The sequence below is a fragment of the Zootoca vivipara genome, chromosome 1, assembly GCF_963506605.1.
Source record: "Zootoca vivipara chromosome 1, rZooViv1.1, whole genome shotgun sequence".
Classification (NCBI taxonomy): Eukaryota; Metazoa; Chordata; class Lepidosauria; order Squamata; family Lacertidae; genus Zootoca; species Zootoca vivipara.
This window is the reverse complement of record NC_083276.1, coordinates 113,583,371-113,603,002: the sequence shown is the minus strand read 5'-3', so window position 1 is coordinate 113,603,002 and position 19,632 is coordinate 113,583,371. Positions and strand designations below refer to the sequence as shown.

At 44.6% G+C, this 19,632-nt stretch overlaps 1 protein-coding gene across 9 annotated transcripts in view; it reads right to left on the bottom strand.

Moving 5' to 3' along the window:
- The window catches only part of CCDC141 (coiled-coil domain containing 141), a 99,271-nt gene that overhangs the window by 60,695 nt on the left and 18,944 nt on the right, over positions 1–19,632 (bottom strand). For 7 of the 9 annotated variants that reach the window (XM_060280624.1, XM_060280626.1, XM_060280620.1 and 4 more), the window contains exons 3-6: positions 17,002–17,193; positions 12,550–12,658; positions 7,156–7,182; positions 3,708–3,961 (exon numbers count right to left, since the gene is read on the bottom strand). In XM_060280624.1, the coding sequence (XP_060136607.1) occupies positions 3,708–3,961; positions 7,156–7,182; positions 12,550–12,658; positions 17,002–17,193 (582 nt within the window). The remainder of the gene's footprint in view (positions 1–3,707; positions 3,962–7,155; positions 7,183–12,549; positions 12,659–17,001; positions 17,194–19,632) is intronic. The other 2 variants (XM_035133974.2, XM_035133893.2) reach the window with 1 other exon arrangement.

Genomic DNA, 19,632 nt, shown 5'->3' with positions numbered 1-19,632 from the left:
AAAGGGATTTGCTGAAAATATTTGAGAAAGAATCGTTTGCAGCTGCCAGGGATTATGATGTTTCTCAGATGATTGCACTGCGGTTAGGGAAAATATGCCATTTTTAACGCATTATTACCTAAATGCCTGCTCCCAGCTGAGCTGTTTCTTGCTGTACTGAAGCAAACTGAGGTTGTTACTCTAGCTCCTAAAGTGAGATCGTGGGAAATGGAGCCGATAGTCAACTATCTTCCACGTCCCATTTGTGATACCAACGTTTACAAATTCTGGACACAGTATATAGCACCTGTGTGGGGATCCTTGCCTGCTCTGAAACCCTTTACATTTCTGTACAACCAGTCTTTCGTTCCATGCCCTTCTACATGTTCCCGCCTAACATGGCCATACTGCAGTGGGCTAGTGGAAATTGTTGCGGACCCACTCGCAGTGACCCCTCTCCAGGGAGCAAGGCCTAACCTGTGAAGGTGAACAAAGTGGACAGGACAACATTCTATTTAAAAATTGTCCACAACTTCAGGCATTGGGTGCATATCCCTTTCAGCCCCCCTGTTGAAGGGCTGACACATGGCAGGGTCGAGCCTAGGACCTCACAAGCTACTGAAGGAATGTCTATGGCCCATCTGCCACACGCCTTGGCTTTTGGACAGAGACCAACTAGACCCCTCTAATGGGGTACCCTGCACAGTCCTGAGGTGGTGGTGCTGCACCACATCACCCCCTGCAGACTAAATGTTAGACTAAAAGGATTCCACCCAATGCCTTATCTGCTAAAGCTGTGACTATTGCTATGGGGATGGCAAAACCTTCAATAGGGTGGGAAGGGAGAGATGTTCTTCAGCCGACTGCAGTCCCTGGGGTCAGGGGCAGCCAGGCTTTATAGGGCTGGGGTGGACCAGGGTGAAGCCTGCTCCACTCTGGTCCACTCCCAAGCCCCGCGCCCACAGCCTGGCCAGATTGGCCAGGATTCAAATGGACAGATGGCAGGAAAGCCCTATCTACTATATTTAAAATGATGATAATGATGAATTTTTCACACTGGAAACAAAATCCCCATTGCTGGCAAACTTGTACCAGATATTACCAAACAAAATGTACAGTATAAAGAATGAATACTTTTCAACAAAGTATTTTTCTAACTTATTTCATGAAATTTGTTTCGCAACATTGGTTTTAACCAGTGAGAATCTATATTATATTCCTAGGCAGATCCTCGGTTGAGCATTTCTCAGGAGACAGAGCAAAACAACAACCAATATGGCGTCACCCTGGGCCTTCTGAACTATTGCTTGTGGTATCTTCATGATTTGCATGCCAATAGCTGTGTGGCTCACATTTTGTAATTTTCACACCAACCCCCTTTATATTATTTTAAAATGGGGATTTGTTCTCAGCTACTAGACTATAGCCAACGGCTGTGAAGATGACACCTCTGAAGGAACACGGGATTTGTCATTCTGGGTACAGATCAATCTAGTCAAGAAACTGGTGAATCTAGTCTTCCCATGGGCAATTACAAGCATCTGATGGATGCTTCAGATTTTCCTAGCAAGCCCAGGCAAATTCATAAGGCTTTACTTGGGGGAATGTTATATAAAAATGCAAAGAACAATTTGTGATTTATAATGTACCCATAGTGCATTACAAAACAGGTAATGTGATGCTCTCCAGGGGGCTATTTGAAGAGCTTTGAGAAAAACCCACGACAAAGCGACGCTGCTTTCATTTGCATATTTAATTTATATGCCCAGGCTGCCAACTATGTCAAAGAACACAAAGCACGATTTCCTTACATATTTGTTAAGATGATCTCTGTATAATGCTATACGACTTCTCAGTTTTAAACTAAACTTCCTTCCTATGCTACGACTTCCGACGTCTTGGGAAGTTAATACTGATTGTCAATGAGTAAAAGGAGGGTACATAGAACATATCTGATACCATAAAAAGCATAATATAGGTGTGAGGCCCTTGTTGCCATCAAGGGCCACATACCATTTGCAGTAATCTTTTCAGTACCAGGTAAAGACTTATTATTCTGTTATTAGGGTAAGGGTATGCATGAATGGAAGGAAGGTGTTTGTAGGAATTCATTTAATGGTATAATGTGATGTTTATGTTTTTGAATGTGCTGTAAGTAGGAAAGTCGGACAGAAAGTCCCAATAAGAAATGGAAACAGATGCAGAAGTTTTGTTCGTTGTCATGCCCAGATTCACGTCATGTGAATGTAAGCAGCATTTGTTAACCCTGGAGTTCCTTCCCCCTTCCGCAAAATAATAATAATAATAATAATAATATGTAATTAATTACGTCGGTGAAACTTCATTACCTCCCTCTCCTGCTATGACGCTAGGCACATTTACTTCTGCGTAATCTCCACTGAACCCAGTGGGACATACTTCTGAGTAAATATGCTTAGGATTACCTTGCAAATCTCATACATAAGGTTGAGATTTGACTCCAAACGCCATCTGAACACTAGCCTATGGTGCTGTTATCAGCATATTTACATTAAAAATTGAATGGAATGGGAAGTCTGAGGGTGTGATGTGGCCTATGTAGCAGCCCCAGCTTTTCCCAGCGGGATTTTTGTGCCTTTAACAGCTGGATGGCACTGAATAGCACTGATAGGAAGGCCCCCAAATGCCAGGACTGTGTTAAAGTCACATAAAACACAGTGTGACTTATTTCTGAATAAACGTGCAGAGCACTGTAGCTGCAATCCTAACCCCTTACCTATATGTAAGCCCCATTGAATTCAAGGCTCTTATTTCTGAGCAGACATTTATAGAGTTGCACTGTGCCTGTTTACACTCCCTCTTCCACACAACAACTGAAGGAGCAGGAGCCTTGTCCCCTATTGCATGTGGCTACCCAGCATCACTTGGTCTTGTGGCAGCAACCTATGCCAAGATTACTTGGAACCTGGAGGTGCTTCTAGCTCCGCCTCCTGACGTTGCATCTCCTTCCCCAAACAACTATGTTGCCGCAGTTGTTCGAAGGGAAACCCCAACACACAAGTTTCTTGTGTAGGGCTTTCATGTGACTGGGACACCCAAAAGCTTGCATGCTGGGGGGGCAGGGGTTCTTCAAAGAACCATAGGCAGTGTGTGGTTGTTTGAGGAAGATGATGGAGTGGGGCTAAAAGCATGCCCCCGCTCAGCGGCGGAGGAAGCCACTTGGGTGCCTGTGGCGGTGCGGCCAGGGGCAGGGTGAGCCACCCATAGGGAGGGGCACACTGTGGGGCCACCAGAGTCTGCCTGCCTTCCACTCAGCCACCCTAAAGCTGGGGGGAGGCAGCGGACGAACTGTTTGGGCAGCACGGAACTTGCTCATGCCCAAGCCACCGCATCTCTCCCAGCAGAGACCTGTGGCTCGGGTACGCTGCAGGCCTCACGGTGAGTGCCACCTGGGATTTTGTCACCCCCCTCAGTCGTGACACCTGGGGTGGACTGTACACCCCGCACTCGCTTCCTCTGCCCCTTCCCCCACTCGAAGTAATCATGGTAAGGCCGTGCGCATGAATAACACAATAAATAAGACTATGGTTACTCAGATTTGAGTCCCACTGGGTGCAAGCCTAATGATCACACCAATATCGCATCCCATCAAAGTGCTTTATCTGATCCAACACTTTAAAACCTCACTTCACAGTCCTGTTTGCATGCATGTATTTATATATGGAGTTATATGTGTCTCTCTTTCCTACCTGGTTTTCCTGGTGATGCCACTGGCAGATTTGCAAAACCTGCTCCAGTCCTTGGCGCTGCAGCTTCAGGTATTTGTCCAGTTGCCTTCTCCTGTCCTGCAGGACTTCAAGGAGGCTGCCAATTTTTGTGCAGCTGCTGTGGGCTCCGTGAACGAATTCTGGGTTCACATTCGGCCCGTCAGATTTGAACTCCTCTATGAATTCGGTAAGGTCGTGGCTTTTGTTCAAGAGGACCAGAGACTTTTCTAAGAGCTCTGTGACGGGGCAGGGGGAGGGGAATAGGGGGAGAGAAGAAAGGTTGTTAACTCCTCATATATGGTGTGATGTTCAGGGTGGACCACGTGCAAAAGGATTATTGACATATATAGCTAAGATTCCCTGTCATATATCTAAGTGGAAGATAAACCATAGAACTTTCGTCATCCCCCTTCATTGTGGCACATTCAGTTTCCCTGGGCCTGTAGCTTCTATCCACATACTGCCTCAGGTTCTAAGCACTGTATGCCTCAAACACAATGCAGCTCTCGAACTCAGAGCTTTCCACTTTAGCGTGTTGGCTGCAGTGTGTAGGTGTGTCCCACGAACGCTCCCCTTGCTCCTCCTGGGGCTGGAAAGGGGTTAGTTCAGGCATCCCCAAACATCGGCCCTCCAGATGTTTTGGACTACAATTCCCATCTTCCCTGACCACTGGTCCTGTTAGCTAGGGATCATGGCAGTTGTAGGTCAAAACATCTGGAGGGCCGCAGTTTGGGGATGCCTGGGTTAGTTTAACCTTCAGTTTGCTAGTAAAACTGAATTACGGTGTCACAAAATGATGCCCGTCTAAAAAGTGTGCCACCAACAAGAAAAGTCTGGAAAGTTCTGCCCTAACTGATCCCTACATGTGTAACTTGTATTTTATTGTGCTGTATACAGCACATAAACTACCTCAGACCAAGGATACGTATCTCTGGCTTTCAATACAAAAGCTGCATTATTCGGCTGTGAACTATACAATATTTGAAAAAAATGTGTGATCTGGCTTTCAGCTGGCAGGGATATAAACCAAACCAAACCAAACCAAACCAAACCAAACCAAACCAAACCAAACCAAACCAAACCAAACCAAACCAAACCAAACCTGTACTGATAGGAATTCAAATACACATTAATGTTATATCCAGCAGAGGGCGGTGATGACATTCAGCAAACACAACATTTATTACCAGGTGACTTCCCACAGAAGCAATTCAGACATCTGCATATTATTGGGCAGGGCCGACAGCTTCTGAAGCCCAAAATATTGAGCATGTAATTTGCATATTATGCCAGTGGTATTTATATACATTTGCACATTTCCACTACAATACTTGTTCAAAATGCCTTCTGTTTTTCGAGGGGGCGGGGGAAAGAAAACACTGTGCAGCAATGTGTAGCATCACAATATGATAATAGGCAGCCTGAGCACCACCACTAAAATTATTCTCTCTCAAAAACACAAAAGGGCAGAGTTCAGCATCTAAGTGCCAACATTCTCTCTCTCTCTCTCTTTGGCAGAACAATTTGCTCAAGTACTACACATGTTCATTACCACACAGACTCTCTTACCAATTGACATTTCCCAGAGTCTTGACAAATAGTGATTATTGCAATTGATGAAAAATCACAAAACAGCAGACATGGTGTAATTTACGGGGGATAAAACTTTTTCTTGATATAATGAGAAAAGCCTCAGAATGTGATTTGATTGGGAAGGGGTGGGGAGGGAGAGACATCTTATTGCTCTGCTTTTGAAAGACATCTGCGCCTTCTCAGGAGAAATGCCCCTGAGATGCATGTTAATTTTATGTCAAAATGATAATACATAAATGCTTTGACAAAGGTGTTCCTCCTCAGAGAGTATCTTGTCAAAAATAGAATGTGAAATGCAGCGCTGAATCACTTATACCTGGCGTAGCCAATGAGGTGCTCTCTAGATGCTCTTGGACAGCCATCCCCAAACTGCGGCCCTCCAGATGTTTTGGCCTACAGCTCCCATGATCCCTAGCTAACAGGACCATTGGTTGGGGAAGACGGGAATTGTAGTCCAAAAGTTTGGGGGTGCCTGTTCTTGGACTATAAATCCCATCATCCTTGACCATCAACCATGTTGGCTGAAGCTGATAAGAGTTGGAGCCCAAACATCTGGAGGGTTCGCCACCTTGGCATCCCATGACGTATACCTTAAGCCAAGGGTCAGCAAACTTTTTCAACAGGGGTCCGGTCCACTGTCCCTCAGACCTTGGGGGGGGCGGACTAGATTGGGGGGGGATGAATGAATTCCTATGCCCCACAAATAACCCAGAGATGCATTTTAAATAAAAGGTCACATTCTACTCATGTAAAAACACACTGATTCCCGGACCATCCACGGGCTGGATTTAGAAGGCAATTGGGCTGGATCTGGCCCCCAGGCCTTAATTTGCCTATCCATGCCTTAAGCCAGGGATCCCCAAACTACGGCCCGGGGGCCGGATACAGCCCGAAGGACTCATTTATCCGGCTTGCAATGACCCCTCGCAGGAGCACCGGAAATAGCTCATGTGCATGCGTCATTTCCAGCGCACGTCCGGGTCGGAGGAGGCCCATGCGCATAAGCTATTTCCAGTGTTCCTGCGACCTGGGTGTGCGCCAGAAATAGCATGTGTGCACGCGTATGGGTGCACGCTCCCGCGCACTCCCCCTCCCTCTGGCCCGCCGTGTGATTGGCGCTGCAGGCACCGGCCCGAAGCGCAGTAAGTTTGGTGACCCCGGCCTTAAGCTGTGTCCCCAGAAGCAATTCAGCCAACATTTTGCAATAAAGTTGAGGCTAGTGGGAAAATGGGCAGGGTTAGATCGAAGGCAGGGGTAAAGCTTGATCAGGGGTTAGAGCAGCCAAATTATACATGCCTCATTGGTTTATCTAATTTCAGGCCAGCAGGACAGAGTTGAGAACTGAAAAATACCACCAGACATTTCAAGAAAGAAAATAGGGCGCCATTTAAAAGAAGCATCGTGCTACTTTAAACAGTGATGGCTCCCCCCAAAGAGTCCTGGGAACTGTAGTTTGCATGGTGCTGAAACATGTTAGTAGACCCTTATTCGCCTCACAGAGCTACATTTCCCAGAGTGCTCTGGGAAGGGTGGCCAATTGTTAAACCACTCTGATAACTGTAGCTCTGAAAGGAGAATAGGGGGTCTCCTAACAACTCTCAGCACCAAGCAAACTACAGTTCCCATGATTCTTTGTGGCAAGCCATGGCTGTTTAATGATACAATTTTAAAAGCTTAGTGCAGACGGGTAGAAAGAAAGAAAGAAAGAAAGAAAGAAAGAAAGAAAGAAAGAAAGAAAGAAAGAAAGAAAGAAAGAAAGAAAGAAAGAAAGAAAGGAAAGTTTTTGGCAGGACTATACTACATTAATGACTTGAGTATTTTCTCCTCATCTGCTTACCTGTTCGTGAAATCTGATTTGTGAAATCTGCCCACACCACAAAGTGAACAATACAAAAGACAATTTTAATTACATACATAACTACCCACTTCTGAATCCTTATCTTTCTGAAAAGACGTAAAAACATAGAATAAATGGTATTGGATAGAAACTCTTGCCCCCTTGGGAGAAAGCCATACTTTTCAAGAGCGTTTTCCTTGTGGCAAACAATTTCATTTGATTGTTTTCAGTGATGGACCTCTTTTTTTTGCAATGGCAATCAATCACTATCAACTGTTCCAAGGCCAAATTGCTGTGTGATGATGAACGCTTCACACCAATGGAGATTGAATTGAGACCACCAAACTTATATTAAAGTGACCAGGCTTCAATTCACTATTCTGTCGTCTTGAACAGAATTACATACGATTCAAGCCACTAGCTTCTGAACCAGCTAGACTTAACCATGCAAAGGAGAGAGAGAGAAGAGATTTTAAAAATATGGAAGTAGTTACTGTTGCATCAAACAATCAACTGCAATTTAAATTTATTGCAAACATAACATTTGACTAAAACCACATGTCTAAATCTCAGTGGGGAGCAATAAACTCATGAAGGATTAGAAAGGCTTTTCAAATTAATTTCAATTGTCCTTACTTTCCACAAGATGCTCTAGTGCAGGGGTAGGCAACCGAAGGCCCGTGGGCTGGATGCGGCCCAATTGGCTTCTCAATTTGGCCCACGGACGGTCCGGGAATCAGCGTGTTTTTACATGAGTAGAATGTGTCCTTTTATTTAAAATGCATCTCTGGGTTATTTCTGGGGCATAGGAATTTGTTCACCCCCCCCCCCATATATATATATAGAGAGAGAGGGGGGGGGGAGAGGGAGAGGGAGAGGGAGACAGAGTCCAGTCCCCCACAAGGTCTGAGGGACAGTGGACTGGCCCTCTGCTGAAAAAGGTTGCTGACCCCTGCTCTAGTGTCATATTTGTAATGTTTATATGGCAGGGATCACTATGGAAATAGTGTTTTTATAGCAATTAAAACGTATCAATTTATTCAGGCCTGGAAATATATCAAATGTCAAGGAAATAAACATCTATCTGACTTTTCAAAGACATCTGAAGCCAGCCCTGTATAGGGAGATTTTTTTAATGTTTGAGGTTTTCTGTGTTTTAAAACTTTGTTGGAAGCTGCCCAGGGTGGCTGGGGCAACCCAGTCAGATGGGCGACATATAAATAATAAAATTGTCGTTATTTTACACCTCCACCTAAATCAAACTCAGTTTCTATGTTAAACTCATTTACAGAGAGAACCAAGTTCTGTGTCCCAGCCTTCCTCAACCTAGTGCTCTCCAAATGTTTTAGGCTATAATCCCATCTGCCCCAGCCAGCAAAACCTCTTGAGGTCACCAGACTGGGGAAAACTGGTTTGTATTCTAGATCACAATTAAGAGTAGCGACCAAATGGTTTTAAGTGGTAAAGCTGACTCCAGTTTTTAAGAACCTGTACAAATTGTTCCCTAGCTTGACTGTTTTGTATCATTACCCTACAGAGGTACAGCTCTGAACAAGCTCTAACTGTTGGGGGACATACCCCTGGTTCCATCTTGCTATATTTTTCTTTTCTTTTTAAGAATAGCCTTCGCTTTTATTCCTTCATTCAATCTTCTTATAGAAAGATAGCTTCCTCCCTCAAAAGCAGAAAACCAACAGCCATAGGACTGATGTTTACAGTAAGGAAGGTGGCATGCCATCACATACTCATTTAAATAATACGAAAAGCATGCAAGGACTTTGTTGAACCAACATCCATTACTGGATAATAAAGCTAGTTGTGCATAAGGAAATGTGTGACACATGCAAATTCTAGGTTACTTAAATTTGTTAGGTGGGATCCAGCTAAATTAGCACAATGAGTTTTAACTGCACAATGAAACTTCCCCTCCTTCTCCTCTCCCTGTGCCCCCACTCTGCCCCCCCCCAACACCCTGTAAATCTGCTCTAGAAGGTTGAGGTAGCCACTGGAACAAAAAATCTTTAGATTGCTAGGTATTTAGCAATAAGATCTGGCCTGTGTATCCAAAAGGCTTTATATAAACAACATGTTCAGGTAAACCCTGAAGTTTGCACAAGAACAAATTTAATTTTAAAAAAACCCTAAGGGATCATGTTCCCCCTCCCCAAAACAGCTGCCCAACGAGGATTCAATATGTTCAGACACCATGGCATGTTGCACCTCAGGCAAAAAAGAAAAACAGAATCCAGGGGTGGCGGGGAGAAAGTCCTGCTTGAGATCCCAATTTTATCAATATTTATCACAGGTGGGACCTCCAACAAACTGCTGCATTTATGCTAGAAGGTGAGAGTACACAGCAACATTTCGTTGGAGGTCCCACTTGTAATAAATAATAAGAACTGAGGGAGTGAAATACACAAGGAGCTGTTTTAGAAACCACACACCCTTTGGGTCTAAACTTCTTGGACGGTGTATGCTTTAACTGCATATTGCCACTGAAGGTGTCTTGTGAGGTTTCTCTCTACTATACCAAATTGCCGTTTGCTGGCGTCACTGTGCTAAAACTAGCATTGCTTTTAAAGAGCCCTTTAAATATCCCATCAGCTTCTCTGTGCAGTTTTTGGCAGCCAAGAGCCTTGGAGTTGTATTATTTGCAGCTTTTACAGAAACAGACACTTTCAGATGGTGTATCAAACAGCAGTTGCCTAGGGCCAGGGGTGTAGGAAGATAGGGGCGGTGGGGGCGGTGCGCCCTGAGTGACAAAGATCCCAGGGGCGCCATCACCACTGCCCGCCCCGCCCCCAAAACGTGCATGTCACTGTGCATGGCGCACCCAGCCCCAAAACGCGCGCCACGTCACTGGGGGCAGCACCCCAACTCTCCGCCGCTGCCTATGGCGGAGTCATCCTAAATACCTAGATACAACATAAAATGGAACTGTGACTGCTGCACATTTCCTTTCCATGTTGCCGGATCATTGCCTGCCGCTTCCTTTTTATCCTGCTAATCCAGCCTCCCAGCAGTGATGGACAACAGCACTCAACAGGATACCTACACAGCACACAATTGCCCAGTGCCAGGAAGTGAAAGTATGCATCCATTAAAATGAAGCTGTTGGGTTCTGGAATTAGAAACTGAGTTCTATAGTTCCATGCAGAGTGTCTTCAGCTACAGCAGATAGGCCTGCAAAGGAGCACTGTTCAACCAGAGATTGTTCAAATCTGCACTGGCAAATACCCAAGCCATCTGATATATAGGGCGTGTATAACATAATGGGTTGTGTAAGCCACAGTCCCTAGGAAACTGTGAGTTGCCTCTTGCCACCAATCAAGGATGGCTTCAGTTTTTCTGAAGACCATTGGGCAAGATACCATCCCTGGACTCTCTGTCCTCCCTCAGTGTGTCTGCCTCCTCACTGCAGGTGGCGCTTGGCAGCAAGGCCCCTGCCCAGACTGTGAGCCATTAGCATATACTCCACCAATGCCAACCCTCGACACTGGTCCTGCACCAAGGCTTGTTCATCCCTGACAGACCTTGCTTCCAATGTCTTTGGCTCCTATCCTTCCATGTTCCAATGGTGCCTCTCTGCTTAAAACTACTTTGACAGATACCATTTTGAGTTCAGGTCTCCAAGGTCATGGTAATTGTCTTTCCCAGAGAAACGTATGCCAAGATGAGTCCCACTAAACCAGGCCCAGCTGCCAGGTGGCTCGGCTCATGCCAATTGCAGGCTTCCAAGGTTTGCTGGTTTGTGTGTTTTTTTTGTTTTGTTTTTAATGTCCTTTCGCTGAAATGCAGTGTACACTGAAATTTGGAACATACTTGTTTTCCCATACAAAACTTGTCATAAATATTTGGGCCGAACACCACGAAGCCATGCTTACTGCGTTGTAAAAATCCATCATTCCATTTCCTCTGGAATATACCCAATTGCATATTTGTGGCAGGCAAAACTGTAAAACTCATCCAAAGTCCACTCCCCTGGGACTATTCATTTCGTTTCGGAATTGTGGCATTTTTTGGGTTCCAGTTTCAGATTGCTTTCCAGCATCAGGGCTGGTAGTCTGGAAGCGAGGCAGGCTAGTAGTTGAGCTGAGAGCTGGCAGGCAGGGTGGTGAGTGAGTGATTGGGCAAAGCAAGTGAGTTGGTGTGCCTCACAGGTAGGATTAGTCATCATCTGAGAAAATAGTTCTTCAGACCAAGCAGCCAATGCCAGCTGGTTTATACAGCTAAGGGAAGCCCTATTACTCCTCTCCTCTCCTGCCCGTTGCCCCTTGCCCTGAACTTGCAGCCGCAATACTGCCCTCTAGCCATCAGCGGTGGCAGCACATAAGTGCCCGTTCCTCTCCCAAGCAACCACACTGGTGCAGAACACAGCATGTGCAGGAATACCTAGACTCCTATCTCCTTACTCCAAACAGGAGGCCTGCCTGACCCTGTCTTTTACAATTACTTAGAAGGAAGCCCCAAGCTTTTAAAGATATGTTTCTGGAGACAGATGCTATCCTGCTGCGCTATGCAATTGTAATTACTTTACCCATCTCCTTTGGGATTGCATCCAACCTACTATAAGTACAAGGGGTACTGAAGCTGGGGAACTCTCAACCATTTGCTCTCTGCTAAAGCTCATGAAAAGCCTTTTGAACAGGAGGTTGGGGAACCTCAATAGTATGATGGCGCACATGGACTGCTGGAGGAGGGGGTGAAATCAGGCTTAAGTCATCTTCAACAGGCTCTACTATGGCTGCAGAAAGTACCTTCCATTTGATTTGGGAGAACTACCCTCATCTATAGATTTTGTTTTGCGGGGCACCCTCATCTATTGCCCCATATGTTCCACACTATTGCTGAGGTCCCTTAAGCCTCAGGAGCAGCTTTTGGGGGGCTCTCTCATGCCCACTTCATCCCCACTCACTGTGTAGCTTGGGGGGGGGGCACATCACTCTTGCCAGAGGCCTGAACTGATTTGCTGAAGAGGGATTTTTGCCCAGACCTTCTGCTGTTCCACACATTAAGCTTCTCCCTTTTCCACTCCTTCTCCGGACTTTCAATTCACAGGAAGTCAGCCCACAGGTTCCCACCCATGATGATAGACTACACTGAAAATCAGGCAAGACTGGGCTCTATGGAGAAATGGAACTGTAAAAAAAAAAGTTAGGAAAGGAGGAGGGAGGAAAGAAATGAAAATAGATAGAATAAGGAAAGGTAGGCAAACCTTTACATGTTTATAAATTCAAGTCCTTGTAAAATTAGAACAGCAGTCCAGAAAAATTACTTTAGATGTTCACCTCCTTCAACGGAAGTTGTAAGCAGCATTTATCCACGACCCAATTCTAAATATGTAATAATTAGGAATCTTCTAAATTAAAGAAGGGGGGGGATACCCATCTGTACCTCTTGTATGTTGTTCATGCTGATGCAGGATTGCTCTCAGAGATTCTGGATTCTCAAACTCTTGGGAATTCTGCAGGAAATCTTCAACTTGGTCGATCTTGATTGCAAACTGTTGAAGAGCCAAAAAGGATGACAGAAACCGCAATTTAGTTACACGTGACAACATACCAACTGAAAAGTCTCACATCAGGTCTTAGCATAAGCTCTCAGAAAGGTGGGAAGCGTTTACTGTACAGTGATGGCCCAGCATATCCTTCATCCTGCAACTGTCTTTTTGAGAATTAGAAGACTTGATTTGTTTTCTAGCTCCAGCACAGCCATGTGCACCAATGCTGGGTGGGGAAGAAGACTTGTGAAAAAGTCTTGGGTTCTATGGTGAATACCACTGGAATGAACAGTGCTAGTGTCTACTGTTCAGGCCCAATGCTTCTAACCTAATGCACAGCACTGGACTGCATGCGTACTTCACTGTTGCCTAGGAAGATCTGTTTGCAGAGCAAGTGGCACTGATCACCCAATGGAAGGGAGAGAGAGAGGGAAATGGGGTAACTAAAGGAAGAACCTGTAGGTCAGTTAGTGCTAAAACACATACAGTGATACCTCGGTTTATGAACACAATTGGTTCCGGAAGTCTGTTCATAAACTGAAGCGTTCATAAACTGAAGCAAACTTTCCCATTGAAAGTAATGGAAAGTGAATTAATCCGTTCCAGATGGGTCCGCGGCGTTCATAAACCAAAAATTCATAAACCGAGGTGTTCATAAACCGAGGTTCCACTGTACTTTGCTCACAGACAGTCCCAGCTTCAATCTCTGGCCTCTCCAGGGAGGGCTGGAAAAGACTTTTGCCTGAAACTTAGAGAGCCATGGCTAGTACTGAGATAGATCTACCAATGATCTGACCCTGTATGGGACAGCTTTGTCTGTTGATGCATTCAGTCCTGCCACCCTAAACAAGTAATCAGAGTTGTTGGATCTTGTCAGGGATGCTGGTGGCTACCCTCGAGTAATGACGCTCCACACCGTCGTGTCTTTAAGGCTTTTATTGGTGCATACTTATTTACAGTGCAAGAGATAGAGGGAACATGATTGTTCAGTCTTCATCAGAGTCTCGCGATGGCGCTTTCCGGCTACGCGCCCAGCAAAGTAGTTTGGGGACCCCAAAGCGCCTTGCTCCTACAGGAGCTGGCACGCCTCAAATCAGGCGTTGGGGGAAAAGGGCGCCTGTCCAATGCTCCCCCGCTGGTCATTTCCTGTATAGGAGCTCTAGGCTGCAGTCGCGGCTCTTGGACGCTGCCGGAGCCCTGTACCGACTTGCTCACCTCCTCCTGCCCTTCACTGGACCCGCTGCTGGAGCTCTGACTGGTTGAGGAGCTGGACTTTATGATGGGGGGCTGTTCTCCGTAACTCCGCTCCCTTACAGATCTGATAGAAATGAGCATGCTTGGCACCCCTTGCTCACTAGGCTTTCAGCATTGCAAGTGCAAGGCCTTATCTAGAGGTCAAACAGCGCCTGGATAGCCAAGATTAGCCAGTAGCCATCAAATAAACCACGATCCTAAATGCAATCATCTTGGAAGAAAGTCCCTTTGATTCCAAATGAGTGTACTTTCAATTAAGTGAGGTCTGTTAAGTTACCAAAGAGGAGAAAGGACAATATTTGCCAGTATTCACCATGCAGAACACAATGGCTGCCACCTATGTACCTCTGGATGAGTAGGGGCCAGCCAATGTTTAAGAAACAATTGTAGCCCACTGCCCTATTCACCCATTAGCCATCCGCGTGGGGGTCTGATGCATGGAGTGGAAGTGGGACTGTGCTTCCTTGCCATGCTCTTGACAAGAATCAGTGTGACAAGAATATGACAAGAATCAGTGTGAACAGCGCAACAATTAATATACCACTTAAACAGGCTTCTAAGCGGCTTACAAAGTACAAGCATTAACATTTAAACACCCATAATGAAAATTCAGAATAACTCCATCCCATTAGAATATTGAAAATTTCAACGTATGTAGCGAAAATATGCAACAAAACAACGCTTTGAAATTTAAAGCAATCCTTTTAAAATTAAAATAGGAAGCTCATCTTGAGGTATTTTCTGGACAAGCCCTAACTTTTAAATCTTCATTGTCCCAATACTCTTAAGGGAAGGAGCAGCAGGAGAGTAATGTAAGCCTCACAGGCTGCATCTAGCCCCCTCCTTGCATTGAACTTCTGCTGTTTAGTGTCCTTGCACCAATTAACGCATTAACGAGTCGCCAAATGGCAGAGGACGAAAAGAGCCCTGAACAACTACCCTGGAGCTGTAAAGCCTAGCAGCATGTTCATTATGTGGTTTATAGCACCACACGCATGGAGGGCTTCTACCCCGGTGATGTACATTTGTGGTGATAGCTGCTGCTGGCATGGAAGATACACAGGCATTTTAGACAAACCATCATGAATTAGGGTGATTAGTTGGTTTTTTTTAAAAAAGAACAGCCAGACAGAGGCAGCTTCTGTGTAGTTTTGACAGCCCGGATTCAGCTAACCCAGAGCCCTAGTGGAACAAACCTTCTGCCAGTGTATGGAAACAGTTGCGTACAACCTATTGCTTGAAGGAAATTACATTAACTACTAACTCAATAATAAGCACATCAATTTTCCAATTTACATTCAGGAGGCAGAGAATCAAAGAAGAAAGAACCCTGAAAAGCCATATACTCAAAGGCAGAAGGTAGTGACAACAACAACAACAACAACAACAACAACAACAACAACAACATGTTTATACCCTGTCTTCTGGCCCTACCCAAAACCAAGGAGGCTGACAACCCATACAATTACAAAAAGACAAAAATATAAGCCACTCCATCAAATCCAACCTAGAACAATTCAAATCATAACACCTAGCAGCAAGATAAACAAACAAACAAACAAAGTCACATCAGTATAAATACTCAAGCCACATCCAGCTCAAAATGCCATCGGAATAGGAATCTTTTAAGCTGTTTCCTGAAGGAGAGGTAGAAGAATAGCAGGCAGAACTTCCTGAAGATGCAGTTCTATAACCAAAGGACCACCACGGAAAAGACCTCACACATTAGCAGCCATCATCCTATCCTCAGAAGAAGGAAGAACATACAGCAGGACATCAAACAATAACTTAAGCAAATGGGCATGTTCTTATGGGAACATGCTGTCCTTTAAGTACCCTGGGTCCAAACTTCTTAGGACTGTAAATATCAAAACAAGTACTCTGAACTGCACCAATTGTTAACTAATTGTGAACCAATTAAGTGGCCTAAGGACATGTGTTGCTCCAGGCAGTGAGTACTAGTCTATAACCTTGACGTTCTGGGCTAAAGGTTGTTTCCAAATGGCCTTCAAGGGTAGTCCGACTCCCACATAGAGAATACATCTAAGATGGAAACTGGCAAGGCATGCTTGCCTCTGACCTAAAACATGACTGACAGGCACCTGACTAGATTTTCCTAGTCATTTTGCTATACTAGCATTGCCTCCTATTGTTTGGGGGTGGGGCTGGGAGCTGGGGTACACACGTTGTGTGTGTGACACGCATATATATACAGAGAGAGAGAGAGAGAGAGAGAGAGAGAGGGGGGGGGGAGGGAGAGAGAGAGAGAGAGTCTCCAGCCTGCCAAATATGGCAGGGGCAAAAGGAAATGGGGTTGTTTTTTTTTTAGTGAACACCAGAAGTTTGTATTTAAGCAACATGCAACCTTGGCATCATTTTTGCTCCTTTCTAAATCTCACACTGCATTTTAAGTAGGGCAAATATCCTATGGGCTGAAACTGCCAGAGCGAAATAAATAATATAGCAAATCTCAGAAGTTGGGGATGCTGCAACTTCAGATGAAATTAAGAAAGATGATGAGAAATAAGCCTTCTGCTCTGCCTGCTTTTCCTCACATGTTCCATCCTGGGTTGGTTTGTTTTTAATGATCTTTACAATATAAAACAAATCCATTATCCTTCAACGTTTGGGATTTGACTTCTGATTTTCATTAAAGAATATCCTAGAGATGAGGCTTGCACTTTATCATAATAAAACAAAGATTACACATAATCACATTCTGTCATTTAAAGCAAAACATTTCAGTGAGAATTTTCCAGTATTTCCATTTTAAGTCAATATGACATTTCCCATTCGCCCCTCTGCTTGGATATTTCAGGACACGAGGCCTGATCCTTGGTCCCACTCCTGCTGCCTTACAGTACTCTGAGAGCAAAAAACAATGTTCTAACAAACCGTCTGCTAGTCATTTTTTTTGTGTTCTTCTTAGAGATATTTGCTTCAATCCAGAATTGCAACGGCGGGTGCCATAAATATCATCTGGGACCCTGTGGAATTTATGTATTGCTGCTTTTCCTACACTGGGTCATGATTCAAAGCTGGGTCAACAACTAATTTTACAATAATTTTACAATTCTTTTCTACATACGAACCTCCAGCGCATTTTCAAAAAAATCAGAAGTCAGCTTCAAAAGTGCCTTGCGCTTCTCCAGGACAATAACAAGAGAATCCCATGCGTCTCCCATGGTTTCTGCCATAGCATCATACACCTGGCTTTTATCTTTGGCTTCTGCTGCAGTCTTGTCCGCTTCGCGTAACAGGTCCCAGACTTGTTCTTCCAAAGGCTGAAAAGGGAAGAACAGAGAACATGAACAGATCAGAAATTAAATTCTTAAAACACCATGGACAGCACCCCGTTTCATTATTATGTGCAAGTCTTGTTGTCAACAGAGCTCAAAATTTCACCAGTAAATTTTATTTGTTGGTTAGGTTTTTTCCAAGAATGTAAACCTGTTTCCAGCTGGTGCTAAAAGCTCCTGGAAGGAGAACTTAGGCGTCCAGACCTGGGGTAGCAATAGGAGGCCTGATGTGCTCTTTCCACTCACCTGACCTCAGTAGGAAGGGCACCCACCGAGGAACAGGTGGACCTTGGTATACCCTCTAGATCTCAATAGAGTTGTTTTCTTTACCTGGGAAACAATTCAATGAAATCTAATAGATAGATTGGAGTCAATGAGACTTGCTAATCATGGACAAGTTTCATTTCAGTGCTTTCAATGGGACTTGGTTATAATTACATTTTGTAAGACTCTGGCTTGAGTGAACCAGAACACCACTATCAATTTTTATTTTTTAAAGGTGGCAAGTCTCATTCCCATATTTATAAGTTATATTAGAAAACATGCACTTGATTTTTGTGGAAGGCTCCCGCAGTGGCATAGCGTGGGTTGCTAGCATCCAGGACAAGTAAAGTATTGTTCCCCCAACTGGTGTCTCCATGTGGTACTGTGGAGCAGTGGCAGGACATGTGTGTGCGTCTCCTCGGACTGGGGCACCGCCGCTACCACGAGTCTCGCTGTCTGCCACCCTCCCCTGCCAGTGGGGGACACCACACAACCGAGGGATGCAAGGGTCCGTCCTCTCCTGGCTACTGCTTTGCATGCTGCTCAGGTAAAGCAGGAAGGGAAGCACCTTCAATCAGAGTGGCAGCTGCAGAGGTGCACCCCTAAAAAAAAATTGTGCCCAGGCCAATCACCCTGGTAACAACCCCTATGCTAGGCCCCTGGACTCCCACAATTAAGTAATCGCTTTAGGACTGTCTGTTGCAGGAAGTGACTCAGAAATTCAATAAACTACTAGCTGAACTAAACTTCTTTCAGTCTACATACAACGTTGGTCCTACTCAGTGCAAACTCATTGAAATCAATGGATGTAATTAACCCAGGCCATTTGTTTTAATGGATCTATCTACTCTGTTTAATCTAGTTGGAGAATACTCATAGTGCCTGCCGCTGTTAATTGTTCCTTCTTTATGGCCTCCCTCTCACAACTCATACCACTTTTACATATGTGAGACAAGAAATGAGCACGCTAGTTATTCCTTAGTTTAAGGAACCGCTTCCAAATGAAGGTGGTGGTTGTTGTTTAGTCGTGTCCGACTCTTCGTGACCCCATGGACCATAGCACGCCAGGCACTCCTGTCTTCCACTGCCGCCCGCAGTTTGCTCAAACTCGTGTTCGTAGCTTCGAGAACACTGTCCAACCATCTCGTCCTCTGTCATCCCCTTCTCCTAGTGAATCTTTCCCAACATCAGGGTCTTTTCCATTTAGTTACAGTAATACCTGCAGTTGTGAAAGGTGTTAGGGAACACCCTCCAATTTATTCATTGTTCAAATTGAAGTAGTCTGTAAGTTTGCCTCTGAAGAAGTCCTTTCACTTTCTGTTCTTTTACTGTCTTTGCTATAAAGAGCAACAAATGCCGCATGTTCTATTCATTTAAAGATCTTCATAGTGTCTTCCAGAGACCTGATTTATGTTTGGCTATTTGCATCTGGAGTCTTTATCGTGACAATGGATGAATGGAGTGCCAATTTCTGCTGTTACATTTGGTGCTGCTATCAGTAAGAATGTATAATGAAACGAGGAACCTGTAATAGGCAAATTAAAGTCCAGGATAACTCATTCTCCTGATACAGACTGTAATCAGAACCGAAGATAGGAAAATCTGAAATTCTCCTGATAGAGGCTGAGCTGAGAATAGGAAATAATAGAACACTAATTCATCATTGCGCTAAACTCAGAATCATAATCTCCCGGTTTCTCCCAAGACACCAACCACCGTTATCCTCTGTGTCGGTGATGGGTTGCATCTGAATAGGCTGTTAATCTGCCCTTCTTCAAAGAAAAGCTTTTGAGAAACACATTTCAGAAAATAATGGAACTATTATTCCTTAATTAAAAAGAGAGATTAATAGTTGTCGGGGGGGGGGAATGAAGAAAGGGTCACTAATTAATAATTAGCATTTGAAATAGGAATTATGCGTAAACAAAAACAAGTAAATACAGAGTTCTGTGAAGCTGCTACAAAGATTTCCTCTGAATATTGTTATCTGTGGGGCATTAAAATGTACTGGAAACAAAATGCATGTTCTTAGTGTTAGTTTGACCAAACTGCAGGAGGCAGTGGAAGACAGGAGTGCCTGGTGTGCTCTGGTCCATGGGGTCACGAAGAGTCGGACACGACTAAACGACTAAACAACAACAAGCGTTGGGGGTTTCTCTG